The 19,304-nt window shown below is 38.9% G+C and overlaps 1 protein-coding gene across 1 annotated transcript in view; it reads right to left on the bottom strand.

Moving 5' to 3' along the window:
- The window catches only part of DOCK4 (dedicator of cytokinesis 4), a 931,895-nt gene that overhangs the window by 278,001 nt on the left and 634,590 nt on the right, over positions 1-19,304 (bottom strand). The window contains exons 30-31 of the mRNA XM_058189675.1: positions 17,266-17,324; positions 11,290-11,438 (exon numbers count right to left, since the gene is read on the bottom strand). Of these exons, the coding sequence (XP_058045658.1) occupies positions 11,290-11,438; positions 17,266-17,324 (208 nt within the window). The remainder of the gene's footprint in view (positions 1-11,289; positions 11,439-17,265; positions 17,325-19,304) is intronic.

Raw genomic sequence — 19,304 nt, 5'->3', positions numbered from 1 at the left:
TGTATGTAAAAACATATGACAGAGCCAATGGTTAACGACACCAGGCTAAAAACCAGAAAAACATGATTTCTAGACACAAAGCCATCTGGGTGTTTTGGGCCAATCACTTTCTCTCAGCCAGGGGAAGAAGGAAATGGGAAACATTTCTGAAAAATCTTGCCAAGAAAGCTGTGGGGACTAGGGATCAACACCACTGACTTAAAGGAACAACAACCACAAAAGTGAAGAATCAGAGCATCTCACTTCTTTCATGTTGACAATCACTCCAGGATTTATGACTCAAAGAATTGCATTATTAATTGATTATAATTTGTAATATAAAACAGATATTTAATTTTGCTATTATGTAATAACATTAAAAAAAACTATGTGGTTTATTTTCTGTCAGTCGAAAATGACCTTGGCCATTTAACCTGAGAATAATATGTGTGTGTGTGTGTGTGTGTGTGTGTGTGTGTGTGTGTGTGTGTGTACTCACCTGCATATGTATTTCAGAATTGTTACATTATTCTTTTTGGACCAATATCCCAAATTTTAAAAGAACCCAGAAGTTGCAATATAGTAATGTCCACACAGTTTCATGCTAATTCTGGATTCTTTGCACTATTAAAGATGTAACCCCTTCTATACTTACCCATTTGCCTATTAAATACAATTGTTTCTTTAAAAGGGCAAATAGTATTCCACCAATAATTTTCTAAAAGAGACTTGGCAGGGTATTTCTATCAGGAGGTTGTCAAAAGAGTGAAAATACTGGCCATCATACTCACCTGTAAGATTTCCCTGAGACCTAGAATCATCTTGCATATCCATTGAGAATTGCATCGGGGAGGAAAACGCAATGCATGGAGGCAACACTCTTTTCCTCCCCCATTGTAAAGCAATTCACAAAGCCGCATGTTTTTTTCCGATGCAACAGGAAGAGCAAAAATCTAATCAGGAGATTAGAGATTAGAGATTAGAGCTTTGGGCAGTGCCCTTCTTGGCGACCGAGGGCTCCTTTCGCTTGGGGGGCAGCGGAGCGCTCCAGAAAGGGATGGCGGGTGCACAGAGCTCTTCCCAGTGCGGAGGTGGCAGCGGGGTGCTGCGGAACGCCCTCGGAGGCAGCAGCGACAGGGCTGGTGCTGGTAGAGACATCAGGGGGAATCACCCAAGCAGGCTGAGGGAATAGGGGCGGGCTGGGTGGCTGCTCCCCTGAGGCGCCCCGATCCATCAGCGGTGGGGAGGAGGTGAGCGCCGGAGGGGCCATAGGCACAGTGGCGGGCTTCCCCTCCCTCACTTCCAGCTGCTCAACATCCAGCTCTTCATCGTCTTCCTCCTCCTCCTCCTTTTTCTCTAGGTCCCTCACAAACTGGTACTGGAAAAGGGGCTGCTGCGGTTGCTCTGAGGCGGCCGTGTGGAAGAGACCAAGAGGGATTTGTCCGGGTCATCCATGCTGGTTTCCGGGCTCTTTTCTCAGGAACAATTGTGAGACTGCAGAAAAGGAGGAGGGCGGCGTGCAGTTTTGCGAATTGCTTTGGGCAATGGGAGAGGAAAAAGAGTGTTGCCTCCATGCATCGCGTTTCCTCCCCGATGCAATTCGCACAGCCGTGTGTTCTCAGGACCGGCGGCAACTGCAGCAGCCCCTTTTCCAGTACCAGTTTGTGAGGGACCCGGAGGACGAGGAGGAGGAAGATGATGACGAAGAGCTGGATTACGAGCAGCTGGAAGTAAGGGAGAGGAACCCCACCACTGCACCTACAGCCCCTCTGGCGCCCACCTCCTCCCCGCCACTGGTGGATCGGGGCACCTCGGGGAAATAGCCGCCCAGCCCACCCCCAGCCCACTTGGGCGACTCCCCCCGTCGTCTCTACCAGCACCAGCCCTGTAACTGCCACCTCCGAGGGCGCCCCAAAGGGGGAGAAGGAGAGGAAGCCTCCCCGCAGCACCCTGCACTGGGAAGAGCCCCACTCTGTCCTCAGAAAAATGCAGCAGCTGAGATTTTAGGCCAACAATCTCCAAAGGGTGGGGGACGGCAGGTGGGTGGGGCTACATTCAGCGTATAAAATGCACCCAGATTTTCACCCTCTTTTGGGGGGTAAAAAGGTGTGTCTTATATGCCGAAAAATACGGTATTTGTTAGGACAACATTTGCAGAAACTTTCACAAACTCAGAGACAACTTAGGAATGATCCAATAACTACCTTTGAAATATCAGAAGCTGTAAAAAAAATGAAAACAGGTAAAACTCCTGGCCCAGACAGGCTTACAAGTCAATATTATAAATGTTTTGAAAACAAACTTCTTCATCCATTAATGATATAATGAATGATATTTTACAGGGGGGAAGGATACCTCTAACCTGGAAAGAAGCTAATATTGTGTTACTCCCGAAGGAGGGTCAGGATGTCATGATAAAGAATTATAGACTGATTCACTATTTAATAAAGATTATAAATTATTTGCTGCAGAAAGATTAAAAAATTTTTACAGGTATATATTCATGATAATCAGTCTCGATTTCTGCCAAAAAGACAGTTAAGGAATAACGAGAGAACTGTCTTGAATATTATTCATATTACAGTATCATAATGAACAACATAATGTTGTTCGTTATACTTACAGTATCATAATGAACAACAGGCAGCTTTAATATTCTTAGATGCAGAGAAGGCTTTTGACAGCTTAAAATTGGACCTTTATTCTTAAAGTCCTGGAAGTAATGGATTTTGGTGGGAATTTTATCTAAGAGGTCAAAGATGTTTATACATCACAGCAAGCAAAAATGGTTATTAATGATGATTTAACTAACACATGTGAAATCTGAAAGAGTACAAGACAAGGATGTCCTTTGTCTCCTTTGCTTTTTATCCTGGTGTTGGAAGTTTTGAATAGAGATATCAGGCAAGATGAGAAAATAAGAGGTATAAATATTAAGAAGGAAGTTTACAAGCTGAGGGCTTTGCTGATGACTTGCTGATATTTCTGCAAGACCCAAAAAATAACATAGAATATTTATTGAGGAAATTAAAGGAGCTTGGGTCTTTAGCAGCTTTCAAAATAAATAAGCAGAATACATCAATTCTGATTAAGAATATGACCGTACAGGATGAGGATATATTGAATAAAAAGTCTGGTTTTAGGGTTGAGAAAAAGGTGAAATATTTGAGGGCAATGTTAACAAATACAAATACAAAACTGTTCCAAAACAATTATGTACCTCTCTGGAATGACATTAAAAAAAGATCTATTAAAATGGGATAAATTGCAGTTATCAGTATTGGGCAGAATCTCTGTAATTAAGATGAATGTCTTACCAAAGATCCTTTTTTTGTTTCAGACACTACCAATACTTGCAACTGATATTCCATTTAAACAATGGCAGAGAAATATCTCAAAGTTTATACGGCAAGGGAAAAAAACCAAGGATTAGATACAGATTACTGCAAGATGCTAAAGAAAGAGGGGGTCTGGGTTACCAGATTTGAAATTGTATTTTGATGCCTGCTGTTGGTTTTTGTTTTGTTTTGTTTTTTTGTTTTTGTTTACATTTATACCCCGCCCTTCTCCGAAGATTCAGGGCGGCTTACAGTGTATAAGGCAATAGTCTCATTCTATTTGTATATTTTTACAAAGTCAACTTATTGCCCCCCCAACAATCTGGGTCCTCATTTTACCTACCTTATAAAGGATGGAAGGCTGAGTCAACCTTGGGCCGGGCTTGAACCTGCAGTAATTGCAGGCTTTGTGTTCTTAATAACAGGCCTTACCAGCCTGAGCTATCCGGCCCAAGGTAAAAGAATGGGTGAACTTTCAGAATTAAAAGCTACTGGACTTAGAAGGCCATGAATTAAGATTTGGTTGGGACGGTTACCTATGATAAAGTTAAAGTAAATGTTGACTTCAACAATCATTTTGAGTCTCCAAAGACCTATGCAAGGGTCCTCTTTGTAGACTTTAGTTCAGTATTCAAGACCATCATTCCAGACACTCTTCTAACTAAGCTAAACCAACTACAGGTACCAGAACAGACTTGTAAGTGGATCACAAGTTTCCTAACAAACAGGAAGCAGCAGGTGAAGCTAAGCAAGATCACATCAGATACCTGTACAATTAGCACAGGCCCCCCCCAAGGCGGTGTGCTCTCCCCACTTCTCTTCTCTCTGTATACCAATGACTGCATCTCCAACAATTAAGCTACTGAAGTTCGCAGATGACACAACAGTGATCGGTCTCATTCGAGACAATGACGAATCCGCATATAGACGAGAGGTCCAATGACTAGCCTTGTGGTGCAACCAAAACAATCTGGAACTGAACACACTCAAAACCGTAGAAATGGTGGTAGACTTTAGGAGAAACCCTTCCATACTTCCACCTCTCACAATACTAGACAACACAGTATCAACAGTAGAAACCTTTACATTTCTAGGTTCTATCATATCACAAGATCTAAAATGGACAGCTAACATCAAAAACATCATCAAAAAAGGACAACAGAGAATGTTCTTTCTGCGCCAGTAAGCTCAAACTGCCCAAGGAGCTTCTGATTCAGTTCTACCGAGGAATTATTGAGTCTGTCATTTGCACCTCTATAACTGTCTGGTTCGGTTCTGCAACCCAACAAGAAAGACACAGACTTCAGAGGATAATTAGAACTGCAGAAAAAATAATTGCTACCAACCTGCCTTCCATTGAGGACCTGTATACTGCACGAATCAAGAAGAGGGCCATGAAAATATTTACAGATCCCTCACATCCAGGACATAAACTGTTTCAACTCCTACCCTCAAAACGACGCTATAGAGCACTGCACACCAGAACAACTAGACACAAGAACAGTTTTTTCCCGAAGGCTAAACTCTGCTAAACAAATAATTCCTTCAACACTGTCAAACTATTTACTAAATCTGCACTACTATTAATCTTCTCATCGTTCCCATCACCAATCTCTTTCCACTTATGACTGTATGACTGTAACTTTGTTGCTGGCAATCCTTATGATTGATATTGATATATTGACCATCATTTGTGTTGTAAATGTTGTACCTTGATGAACGTATCTTTTCTTTTATGTACACTGAGAGCATATGCACCAAGACAAATTCCTTGTGTGTCCAATCACACTTGGCCAATAAAAAATTCTATTCTATTCTATTCTATTTTGTCAGTCATGGTATTTTGAGAGTTTGGAATAAATATAAAACATGGTTTTCCATGAAGGTGCCTCTTTGAGCTTCCCCACAGGAAGTTTTTTTTTATAAAAGAAATGGTGATGATGCTGAACTGGTAGACTTTTGGTAAAATAATATCTTTTAACTTAGGGGACCCTGCCCTCAAATCTAAGGAGGAGCTAGAATTAGAAGGTCATATTTTGTCATTGTTTTACATATTTACAACGGAAAGAAAGATTTAAATTAGATAAAAAGAATCATGAGTTTTTATTCAAATAGACACTTGTCCTGGTCTAGAATAGATATGATATGGATGACAACAGAAATGAGTTTTAATTCTCCCATGGAGGCGTGGGTTCGAATCCCACTTCTGACACCTTATCTACAAAACAGATATCAGATTAAGAAATATCAGATTGCCTTTGAATAATTAGAAAGTTATTTTATGTAATGGGGAGGGGGTTGGGAGATGAAAAGCTTTGGATGTGGTTATTTGGATTGGAAGGGAAAATTTTATTCTATGTTTGGTTTATGTATAACAATACCTTGTGATTGACCCGGGAAGCCGGGGGGGGGGAGGGAGGGGGGAAGGGGTTTTTTTTGGGAGGGAGGGGGGGGAAAAGGGGGAAAATGTTTTTGTTTTTTAAAACTCTTTCAATAAAAAAAAAAAAGAAATAAGTTTTAATATAGAAAAAATTGATATAGAAGCTAATACCTGGGTGGATCATAACCCCATGATGCTGATATGGAAAGGCCAAAGGAAAAGATCTTGATGGACTTTAAACGCTATGATTCTAAAAGATAAAGAGTTTGTTCAAAAAGATAGAGAAGGAATTGACCTTTTTCTTTAAGGAAAACAAAAAGGAAGATACCTCAACTCAAGACCACTGGGTTACAATGAAGGCATATACAAGAGGCTTGATGATAGACTATGTAAGGAGAAGAAATCTTAAGAAAAGGCAAACCTTTAAAATACTAGAAAATGACTAGAGGAAACTGGAGCAAGATCTACAAAAATTTCCAGAGAGAAAAGATATTAAAATGAGAATGGATTTAATTAAACATAAAATGGCTTTAATTGAAAAAGAAGCACAAAAAAAATCAAAGGGGCAAAACAGAATTATTTTGAAAATGCCAATAAGCCAGGTAGATGGTTAGCTTATAAATTGAAAAAAGAGAAAGAAAATCGTAGAATATTACAACTAGTGGATAATAAAGGCCAGATTCAATACATCAATGAAGAGAAGAAAAAAGTTGTTCAAAATTTTTATAGGGAATTATATGAAAAAGAGGAAATTGATGAGGAAAATATGAAATGGGCCTCTGTGGCTCAGACTGGTAAGACAGTCTGTTATTAACACAGCTGCCTGCAACTACTGCAGGTTCTAGTCCCACCAGGCCCAAGGTTGACTCAGCCTTCCATCCTTTATAAGGTAGGTAAAATGAGGACCCAGATTGTTGGGGGCAATAAGTTGACTTTGTATATAAATATACAAATAGGATGAAGACTATTGCTAACATAGTGTAAGCCACCCTGAATCTTCGGAGAAGGGCGGGATATAAATGCAAATAAAAAAAACAACATTATCTACAGAAAGCAAATTTACCTCAGATTCCTAAAGACATGGAAATGATGCTGGAGGGGAATATAACAATGATGGAACTAACGCAAGCACTTAAAAAACAGAAAAGTGGAAAAGCACCTGACCCAGATGGATTGCCAGCTGAATATTATGTAACTTTTCAGGAACAGTTGAGCCTTCCGCTATTAGAGGTCATGAATGAAGTGATGCTAAAGGGAAAAATACCTGAGACCTGGACAGAGGCTTATATTACGCTTATCCCAAAAGAGGACATTGACTTAAAACAAATTAAAAACTATAGACCAATATCTCTGTTAAACTCGGATTACAAAATGTTTGCTTTAATATTGGCAGAAAGACTTAAATGATACTTGAATGAGTTTATACAGTCCGATCAAAATGGATTTCTGCCTAAAAGACATATTAAAAACAATATGAGAATAATATTGGATACTTTAGAATATTATGAGGCCCATCCCGAAAAGCAGATGGCATTGATTTTTTTGGGTGCACAAAAAGCCTTTGACAATGTCAATTGGCATTTTATTCGTCTACAACTGGAACAAATGGGCTTTGGTGAAATGTTTATCAGAGCAATAGAAGCTATATACCATAAACAATCAGCTAAGGTTATGATAAATGGCGAATCGACTGAAGTGATTCAAATTAAAAAAGGGACAAGACAAGGTTGCCCATTGTCACCGCTGCTGTTTATGCTGACATTGGAAGTATTAAATAGAAGTGTCAAAGAGGAAAGAGAGATAAAAGATATGAAAATTCAAAAGGAAGAATATAAACTTCAAGCCTTTGCTGATGATTTGGTTTTTATTATTGAGGATCCATTAGAATCTATAATTTGTTTGATAGATAAAATAGGAGAATTTGGGAAAGTTTCAGGCTTGAAAATTAATAAAGATAAAACGAAGATTTTGACAAAAAATATGCTAATGAAGCAAAAAATTGAATTGGCTGAACACTCAGAGATGTAGATTACAAATAAAGTTAAATATTTGTGGATATATTTGACTGCAAGGTGTAGCACGTTGAAAGAGAATAATTATAGTAGACTCAAACAGCAGATTGTGATAGATCTGGAAAAATGGGAACATTTGCAATTATCACTGCTTGGAAGATGAATTAAGATGAATATACTACCTAGAATTTTATATTTGTTCCAGACAATTCCAATTAAATTGGGGAAAGGATATTTTGAAGAATTGAATGAAATGATGTAGAAATATATTTGGCAAGCCAAAAAAGCCAGGATAAAACTAAAATTATTACAAGATGTGAGAATAAGAAGGGGCTTCGGGCTACCCAACTGGGAATTGTATTATCAAGCAGCAAATTTGATGTGGATTAAAGAATAAAGCATAGAATTTTTAGATTTTATTATTGGGTTTTTAATTTTTAATTGGGTTTTATGGTTTTAAATGTATTTTAAATTGGGGTCAAATTCAAATAAGTTTTTTAATTATTCTTTTATTTGTATTGTATTATTGATTGTTGTTTTACCTGGCTGTAAACTGCCCTGAGTCCTTTGGGAGAAGGGCGGTATACAAATTAAATAATAATAATAATAATAATAATAATAATAATAATAATAATAATAATAATAATTATAATTATTATAATTATTATTATTATTATTATTATTATTATTATTATTATTATTATTATTATTATTATTATTATATAATTCTAAGAAATAACAGAATATTGACTTTGGAAGGTCATGATTTGTTACTGGGATGGCATGCCTTTTTATGGTATGGACAAGCTAAGACACAGGGATATTTTAGAAGACATCTAGTAAGAGAGGCGTTGTTATCAAACTGGGAGAAGATAAAGAAAAGCCATTTCTTAAAAATTCCAATTTGAGTATCATCCATTGAGGCATTCTCATATTCAATAACATTTAGAAAGGAACAAATTGTTAGGTACAATGAATTGTTGAATGAAAGGGTGAGTTAAAAACTAAGCTAGAGCTAGAAGTAGAAGGCATAAAAATGAATTGGTTTTCTTATTTGCAAATACACTCCAGATATGATAAAGATTTTAAAACAGAAGGCTTTTATAATAACATAATGAGTTTTGATAAGAAGTTAACAGGTACAGATGATAATTTGATTAGGAAATTGTATGGATATTTATTGGAGGTTAAATTGAAGGAAGAACAAGTAAAAGAGACAATGATTGCTTGGGGGAAGAATTTTGGTTATGGGATAGATTTAGAGGCATGGCAGAAATTATGAAAGTATAATTATAAAATGACAATGTTTACAGCACATAAAGAGAATTTGTATAAGATGTTTTATAGGTGGCATCAACCCCCGACAAGAATTGCTAGAATGTCCAAGGACAAATCCGAAAAATGTTGGAAGTGTCACCTGATACCTGGATCTTATTACCATATGTGGTGGACAAGTGTTGAAGCGAAAAGATATTGGACTAAAATACACACGTGGTTGGAGAAAATGACTAAAAACATATAGACTTTAAGCCAGAAGTTTTTTTGTTGGGAATTATACCTGAAACGTATAGTATTTATTTTATTTATTTTTATTTAATCATATTTATATACCGCCCTATCTCCCGAAGGACTCAGGGCGGTTCACAGGCGCTTAAAAACATATAAATACAGAATAAAAACAATTAAAAAACTTATTTTAAAGCCCGTTAATTAAAATATACAAATAAAACCCAATTAAAACCCAGAAATTTAAAATCTAGCTCAGTCCTGCACAATTAAATAAGTATGTTTTAAGCCCACGGCGGAAGGTCCGAAGGTCCGGAAGCTGACGGGGTCCGAAGGTCCGGAAGCTGACGGGGTAGAGATTTAAAATATTTGATTGTGAATATTATTACAGCGGGGACGCGGTGGCTCAGGGGCTAGGGCGTTGAGCTTGTTGATCGAAAGGTCGGCAGCTCGGCGGTTTGAATCCCCAGTGCTGCCGTGTAAAGGGGTGAGCTCCTGTTACTTGTCCCAGCTTCTGCCAACCTAGCAGTTTCGAAAGCACATAAAAATGCAAGTAGAAAAAATAGGGACCACCTTTGGTGGGAAGGTAACAGTGTTCCGTGCGCCTTTGGTGTTGAGTCATGCCGGCCACATGACCATGGAGATGTCTTCGGACAGCGCTGGCTCTTCGGCTTTGAAACGGAGATGAGCACCGCCCCCTAGAGTCGGCAACGACTAGCACATACGTGCTAGGGGAACCTTTACCTTTACCTTTTATTATTACAGCAGCTAGGATTGTGTTTGCTAAAAATTGGAAAAATGAGAAATTACCTTTGCAAGATGAAATTATTAGGAAGATGATGGAATGTGCAGAGATGAGTAAATTGACATTTGAAATTAGAGAACAAGAAAATAAACAATATTACAAAATATGGGACTTATTTTATCACTGGTTAGAAGGAAAGATATGCTAGAAAAGAGTTGGAAAAGGTTAAGATCAAGAGAAGTAATCTGAATTAAACTAATTTAGGAGAATGGAATGAATAATCTTACTAGATAAAATACCATTGTTTAATTAAAAATTAATTGAGTAAAAGACCTGGACAATGTAAGACAGATGAATGAAAGAAACGTTTATTTTGAAATTGCACAAGAAGATATGTTAACACCCCACCAACACATTGTAATTGGATTGATGAGATTTTTATGTTTGTTTGTTGCTAAAAAATAAATATATATATAAAAAAAAAGAATCATGAGTTTAACTTTGTTAAAAATGAATTGGAAACTCTACTGTGTGATAGTGATAAACATATTATTGCTAAAGTCTATAAAGTGTTATTGAATTTAAATCTGGAAAATGAACAAGTAAAACATTATATGATTCTTTGCTTTTTGGTTTTATCAATTAGATAGATGTTGCTATAGAAATTGCTAGTTTATTATATTATTATTAAAAAGTAAAAAGGAGAGTAGATGTTAATGCCTTATTTTACTGCACCAAAGGAGTTGCAAGCCAATGCTTTTTTTTCTTTTTCCCTTGCTTTCCCCCACTATCCACTTCCCTTTTTCCTTCCTTAATTTCCCTAATATTTCTTTTGTATTCTCTTTGTATGTCATATTATACATTATTAAAAAACTATATTAAAAAACAACAACAACCCACTACAGCTAAAAAAGTCATAAAATTGGATAGGTCACATGATGATCCTTTTAATGACTGGCACAACTTACGACTCTAATTCCAGGCTTGGTTACATTCATAACTTGACTACCTGTAAAGTGAATTTAGACCAGGGCAAACATTTATAAAATCCACAAACAACTAGGCCATTTTGTAAAACCACATAAATCTAGTGCTGGTAGTAAATTGTGTGTTTGATTATCCTAAATAACTTTATCCATTTGTCAAGTTCACACACTTTTTTTTTCCTTTTTATCATTTGTAACACTAGCATATACTAACTCAGAGAATAATTGATTAGATTATAATTTTAATTGAAACAAGTAAACAAGCATAACATGATATAATGTTGTCTAAGAATGATTAACTTGAAAAATTATTTATCTTCCCCTAATGAATTGACAAAAATACCTGTTTAAAGTTGCCACTACGTCTTTGCTCCCAGTCCATCATATCATGAAAAATAGGAATTACAACATTCCGCAGATCAGGCTGAGGTATCAATGTCACTTCTAAGAAAGGGCCAATCAGTGCTGGGATGAAGTGGATTTTGTGTTCTCCTAAAAGGTAAGAGGATACATTGAGTGGAACTCAAGAACAAAATACTAGAGAAAAAAACTCTAGTTTTAAGAAGATTTATGTTTGAAATTGGACTAAGAATGTACAGCCTGTTTTGCTCAGTAGTTTTTCCAATAGTTTTTTTCTATAAATAAAAATAAAGCAAACAAATAAATAAATAGGAAAGATGCAAATTAGCTCAATTTACATAATTACAATAGAAAATGTAAAGTAAAGATTACTTTGTCTGAATAATATCTAGTACTTTCTAAAATTTCAACTGAATAAATTGCATTAATGTGAAATCTAACTACAGTAGTGGCCAAAATTGTGAAAACCTTTTGGGAAAAGTATATTTTTGAGGCTTGATGGCTAATAACACCAATTTTTTTGGAGTACCATAAAATTATATATCAATGGAAAGATAATTTAATCAAGAATGTAATGCAACGACGTTTGTTCAATTATCTGTATTCTATGAAATGTTAGCCAAATAACTAGAAAAAGGAAGCTTTTTCCGGCCCGGATACAGTACGGAGACAGCTTTGGTCGCGCTGGTGGATGATCTCTGGAGGGCCAGGGATAAGGGTTACTCCTCTGCCCTGGTCCTATTAGACCTCTCAGCGGCTTTTGATACATCGACCATGGTATCCTGCTGCGCCGGCTGGAGGGGTTGGGAGTGGGAGGCATCATTTATCGGTGGTTCTCCTCCTACCTCTCTGACCGGACGCAGACGGTGTTGACAGGGGGGCAGAGATCGACTCCGAGGTGCCTCATGTGTGGGGTGCCGCAGGGATCGATTCTCTCACCCCTCCTGTTCAACATCTATATGAAGCCGCTGGGAGAGATCATCAGTGGCTTTGGGGTGAGATACCAACTGTACGCTAATGATACTCAGCTGTACTTTTCCACCCCGGGCCACCCCAGTGAAGCTGTCGAAGTACTGTCCCGGTGTTTGGAAGCCGTACGGGTCTGGATGGGGAGGAACAGGCTCAAACTTAATCCCTCCAAGACGGAGTGGCTGTGGATGCCGGCACCTCGGTACAGTCAGCTGCAGATGCGGCTGTCTGTCGGGGGTGAGTCATTGGCCCCAATGGACAAGGTACGCAACTTGGGCGTGCTCCTGGATGGTCGGTTGTCCTTTGAAGATCATTTGGCGACCGTCTCCAGGAGAGCTTTTTATCAGGTTCACCTGATCCGCCAGTTGCGTCCCTTCCTGGACCGGGATGCCTTATGCACGGTCACTCATGCTCTCATTACTTCTTGCCTGGACTACTGCAATGCTCTCTACATGGGGCTCCCCTTGAAGAGCACCCGGAGACTTCAGCTAGTCCAGAATGTGGCTGCGCGGGTTATTGAGAGAGCGGTTCGGAGCTCCCACGTAACACCTATCCTGCGCAGACTGCACTGGCTACCTGTTGTTTTCCGGGTGCGCTTCAAGGTATTGGTTACCACCTTTAAAGCGCTCCATGGCTTAGGACCGGGCTACTTACGGGACCGTCTACTGCTGGCCTCTATCTCCCAGCGTCCGGTGCGTTCCCACAGAGAGGGACTCCTCAGGGTGCCGTCAGCCAAACAGTGTCGACTGGCGGCCCCCAGGGGGAGGGCCTTCTCTGTGGGGGCTCCAACCCTGTGGAGCGAACTTCCCCTCAGGCTTCGACAACTACCTGACCTTAGGACCTTTCACCGCAAACTTAAAACCTATTTATTTCGTATGGCTGGACTAGCTTGATTTTACCTTTAAATTTTAATTGAATTTGATGGGTTTTTAAATTTTGGTAATTTTATGGAGTGTATTGTTATTTTAAATTTTCGGGCAAGCTTAAATCAGTTTTTTAAGAGTTGTTTTAATTATTGTGTATGTTTGTATTTTATCTGCCTGTTCACCGCCCTGAGTCCTTCGGGAGAAGGGCGGTATACAAATTAAAACATTATTATTATTATTATTATTATTATTATTATTATTATTATTATTATTATTATTATTATTATTATTATTATTATTATTATTATTATTAACTTTCCTAGGTTGAGATCAGGTAGCTTTCCTTCTTCTGAGTGTAGCCAATGAGCATGAGTGTTTAGAGAGTCAATCAGGTGTCATCTTGTTTTGGCAATGAGCCAATCAGATTCTGTTATTGATGTCATGTATTGAAGCTGAGAGGAGGACATTTGTCAGTGTGTTATGTAATCGCTATCCAGTTGGTTGGGTTTTGTTGTGTTCTTTCATCTAGTGAGCTTGTAAAACATAATAAAATTAAAGTAATGGTGCAAAGAGTTGACTGGTCACCCAGAAAGCAATGTAAAATAGTGTTATTAAGTGAACAAGGCTACAGTTATAAAGAAATTAGAAAAAAATTAGTGGAAACTTAACCAAAGGTGACATTTCTAAGTTTTTGAAGAGGTATAAGGAGACTCAGTCACTATAAGACCACACTGGTAAAGGCAGGAAAAAGTGGACAACAGCAAGTGATGATAGAAGAATTAAAAGACTGCGCCTATGTGACAGAAGAAAACCATCTGGGTGTATACAAGATGAAATGGCGCAATGCAATGTGAAGTTGTGTAAGGACTGTTCAGCGCAGACTGCAGGAATTTGGCTTAAAATTTAGAATTCCACGAAAAAAGCCACTTTTATCTCTCAAACAAAGATTGAAAAGCATTACATTCTTTTTAAATTATCTTTCCATTGATATATAATTTTATAGTACTACTCCAAAAAATGGTGTTATTAGCCATCAAATCTCAAAAATACACTTTTCCCAAAAGGTTTCCACAATTTTGGCCATTACTGTATCTAACACCATCCCTTACCCAGAATTTATTTCTGTTCTCTTTGGGGAGCATAGGAAGTTGGGAGATGGAAGCTGGGAAAGATCCTGCTCAATAATGTTTAGGGGCTGAGGGAAGCAAAATAACAGAGAAGTAGGATGGACAAAACTGCTGGAACATTTTTGGAAGAGCTACAATGTATTTCTAAAACCAGGCTTTTGGGGAGCATGTATAGTATTAGTCAGGAAGAGTCTAATTTGACTTACTGGCAGTAATCTAAATATTTTACAGTTTCAGTAATATTAATCTAATATTGAGCAAATATCACCAATCAAGTCATTCCTTCTTTCATATAGATCTGAAACTATGTACAATTTACATTTCCTGAAATACATACGGTATAAGTTTCTTCATTCATAGTACACCTATACTGGGTGTCTGCAACCTGCGGCTCCGGAGCCACATGCGGCTCTTTCGGCCCTCTGCTGTGGCTCCCTGTTGAGTGATCCCACCACTGACTGGCCCAGCCCCTTGCCCTCCCCTCCCAATCACTCCTTGCCTGAGAAGGTAAGGGTGATGGCAGGGAATGGAGACTCGCTCCATATTCCAGAGCGGGAGCAAAGCACCCCTGTACTTGCCTCATCTCTTGCTGGATCTCGCGGTTCTTCTTCTGCTTGCTGGGGAAACCAAGTGACCAAGATATGTGCAGCACCAACAAGGGCCAGAAAAAGTGCCCGCAAGACCCAGCAAGAGATGAGGCACAGAGAATCAGAATCAGAGAGAGAGAGAGAGAAGGAAGGAGGGAGGGAGGGAGGAGAGAAAGAAAGGGGAGAGCGAGAGAGTGGGGGATCAAATTCTGGGATGCAAAGGAATCTTTGAGGGTTGAATGGTGAGAGGCACGGATTTCCTCCACCTTCTGTGTTCCCACCCAATTCTGAAGCAAACCAAACAGGCTGGTGTTTTCCTCCCCGCTAAGTGGCCCTGCTGAGCCCGCTTGCAAGCTCTGCCAAGCATGGCTCCAAAGGTTCAGCTTGTGCGTCCCTCCTGCCTCTACCCAGATGGCTGAGACAGATGACGCAGCACCTGCCTTCCCTCCTGGGCCTGCTTCTTGCTACCGTCTGGTCCTCCTTCACCTGAGAGGCGCTACACTGCTGCCTCACCACTGGCTCACCAGCTGGCAGGGAACGTAACGGTGCCGGCAGCTGGAGCTTTTCCAGGGCTGAGCGAGGATGCCCCACTGGAGAGACTGAGTGAGGAGACCACAAGGTGCAGCGGGGGCAGAAAAGATGTACACTGTGCCTGCTCCTGCTGCCTCCCAGCCAGAGCACCACATTTGCTTGCTTGCTGGTCGCCTCCAAGGAGGGAGCTGCCCTCAGGCTGGCCAGGCCCCTGCCATGGAGGGAGAAGGAAGGTGTCTCCCCAACAGGATCTGGGTTGAGTTGCCTTATTTTACGAGAGAGAGAAAAACACACACACACACACACACACACAAAGAGAGACAGAGAGAGAAAGAGAGGAATAGACGGCAAAATAGAAAAAGAGAGAGAAAGAGAGAGAGAGAGAAAGAGAGAGAGAGAGAGAGAGAGAGAGAGATACCCATTTCCCACAGAAAACACCAGGAGCCACAAAACCTGAATAGGGGTGGCTGGGGGGGGTATCATGTGACTCGGTGGGAGTGAGTGACATTGAATTGGCCATGCCCACTCAGGGTTTGTGGCTCCTGGTGTTTTCTTTTCTGTGGGAAATGGGTCCAAATGGCTCTTTGAGTGTTTAAGGTTGCAGATCCCTGACCTATACCATCACATCCTGGTATCTATACATACATAAGACAATACCAGTATCTTCATTCAGATCTATTACACTTGCTTCTTTCTTTTAGTTTTACAAACAGGCCAAATATCTATTTTTCTTTCTTTCATTTCTTTCATTAATGCATATATACTCCTCATATATTTTATATGCCATGGTTGCCAATGCATGATACATGATAATTAATACTGACCTCCACCTCCCATTACAAGGTTTTCATGTAATACTTGTAATAGCAAGTGTAAAAAGTATATTATTAAAAAAGAACATGCTTGGTTACTAGCCTTTATTATACTCATGCAATATGCCACATCACTAAGAATCACAAAACCCCAGTTTTTGTAGGAGAGAGACTGCCCGAGCCAGGGGAAGGATTCAAAGGAGGAATTAATTTAGAGTCTTTAAATAGACACAAAAGGGTGAAGTCCAACCTTCTTTGAATGCTGTTGAACCTTATCTAGTTTCACCTAGGTGCAAAACCTCAATCTGAGGAGAGTCCTGTATTCCTTTATTGCTTGAGCAATAAAATGGTCTAGCTATTTACACCTGACCATTTTATGCCAAACTACTGAAACTATTGCATGTAAGCTAGTATTTCTAATTCAAAGGCTGCCTTTGTCAGCCTCAGCTTGCTACAAGTTACTGCTTTATTGCTAGGAGTTAATTAGTTTATTGCGGTGGGTAATATATCTTCTGATTGAGGCCTAGCTTGCTACTGCTGTCATGGTAACAGGGGGGTAGGAGAGTATGGGGCTTGGAAGAGAAACTTTAAAATGAATAGTTTTCTTCAAATGTGCTCATAGTTAGCAGGCGGGCTGATAACACACACAGCTAATGGCCCGAGCATACCAGAGGGATGAAACCATCTGAAGATGCACCCCACGTGGCACCAAAGGGGAACATGGATTGGTCAAGACTGATTGAACTACCAGGGGGAGGGCTTGAGGATTATTTCTTATATCTGTATTCTGTGCCAATTACCTCAGAGTTTGCTTTCACTTTGTTTGCTTTCAGTTCATACTCAGTAAAAGTATCTTTCTCTACAAACCATGGAGTTGGGTTTTTTCTTTCTTGAGTATTGAAAATAGGCATTCCTGACAGCCTTGCCCACAACTAGGTGACATGTAGGAGTACTGACCATTTCTGGATAGTGAATGAACTTATTTGCATAAAACCTTTTCTAAACACACATACCGAAAGTCAAACATTTATGCAAATTTAAAACTTAAGCCATATAATTAATCTTACCTAAATTTTGCCACATGCTGAAGATTTCACATCCCATTGTCACCCGCATATCACCATATCTGTTACATTTTTTAAAAATCAGATTAGATAATTAATAATCTCACTTTATTATGAAACTTACTTTTTGTATGTTTGCAGCAAGTAAGAAATTTGTTATTATAGAAGGGGAAAAAACCAACAGAATGTTTTCACAAAATACTTATTAAAATAGAAAATCAAAAACACTAGAAAACCACAACACATCACAGAAAGAACACTTCTGAACTATTCAAACACTGTGCCTGCATCCAATAACGGACAAACATTTGTGGAAGACAACTACAGATATTATTACAGTCGTTTTGATGTTGCTCATGTTTTTACTGCTGAGGAATCAAAGTGGTATCAGTTGACTTCCTGTGGCGCCGCGTCGTTGATGGCGGTCTCTTTTAGACCGCCAGCCCCATGATCTGTAGAGCCGCTCAGACAGTGCAAATCAGCTGTCTGGCTGCTCAGAAACCTCTCCCCCGGGCAAAGAGGGAGAGGTGAGCAACCAAACTGAGGTAGAGTCCCCCGGAAAGCCCCAGGAATGATACTGGAGGCTTGAGGGCGAGGGCTCCCTCCCAAGCTCGGGAAAGCCCCGGATCCGGGACGCCTCTGCAGAAGGCAGAGGAAAACGCCATGTCCACATCTGCTACTAATTTTTAACCTGGAATGGATTAATAAGCAGACAGAGCAAAATCAGGAGTATTGGCAGTTGCAAGTATCAATTTTTAACTCCCCAGTTATTTTATGATATGATCATAAAATGATCATAGAATGATCTAAGAAGCAAGGAAATGGCGTCTCCAGTATAACAAGGCGTGAAAATGAAAGTTAAGGAAGTGCTCGTTAAAGCTGTCAGCGTCGGAGTTACATGAAGAGGCTAAGCCAAAAGAATGATTTTAAATGATTTGATTAATATAATCACAGTGATTAAGAGAAGATTTGAAGATTTTTTCCTCCTTTTGAAGAGCTTAAAGTTTAACAAAAATGGCTTTTAAACAAACTAAATTAAGTGGTTTTAAGGATGTTGAAGTTTTGCCAGTTCAAATATATAAATTAAAAGAAGAAATGAAAGAATAGGGTTTAATAGATCAAAAATTTAGTAAAATTGAAAAAGAAATATTGGAACTTAAAAATACATTGGAAGTTCAGAACAAAGATATGACTGAAAGAGTGGGGGTAGTAGCTCAATGTCTTTCCAAAGGTATGATCTGTTTGGAGGAAAGAATGGAAGAAACTGATCAAGTCAATTTGAATTTGGAAAAGAAAATAGATGAGGTTCAGAATAATCAAATTAACTTGAATCTAGGAAATAAAATAGAGAGAACTGAAAAAACAATCTTGAAACTTAAAAATAAGGTGGAACCTTGGAATAATATGAGTGAAGGTGTTGTGGCAGCATTGCAATGTATTGGAGAAAATATGATTCAGTTGGAAGAAAGAATAGAAGAAATTACTCAAGTTAATTTGAATTCAGAAATGAAAATAGAGGAAACCCAGAATAATCAACTTAATTTGAATCTGGAAAATAAAATAGAGGAAGTTCAGAGTAAAATGGATAGGGTGGACGAAGAAATTGTTATATTGCAATATAAATTGATGGAGTATGCCTTGAGAGTTAGAGGACTGAAGGAAAATAAGGAGGAGAACTTAAAAGAGATTTTTGTACAGGCTTTTACAGGCATAAACAGAGAGCATTCAGTAGATTTTGAAGTTCATATCGAAAAAATTTATCGAGTTAACTCGTGGATTGCTAGACAAAGGTAGCTACCAAGAGATGTTGTGATTTATTTCACGAACAAGAAGATTAGGAATGGAATTTTACAAGCATTTTATAAAAATAAAATTCAAATATTAGGACAAGATGTATTAGTGATGAAAGAAATTCATTCTAAAATGTTAAGAAATAGAAAGGAGTTTGCCTTTTTGGTGGAGGAAACTTAGGAAACATCAGATACACTATAGATGGGATGTTCCAGCTGGATTAACAGTGAATTATAAGGGAAGAAAGTTTT

This window comes from Ahaetulla prasina, chromosome 7, assembly GCF_028640845.1.
Source record: "Ahaetulla prasina isolate Xishuangbanna chromosome 7, ASM2864084v1, whole genome shotgun sequence".
In the NCBI taxonomy this organism is placed as follows: Eukaryota; Metazoa; Chordata; class Lepidosauria; order Squamata; family Colubridae; genus Ahaetulla; species Ahaetulla prasina.
The sequence above is the reverse complement of the archived record's forward strand: the minus strand, read 5'-3'. Positions and strand labels throughout refer to the sequence as shown.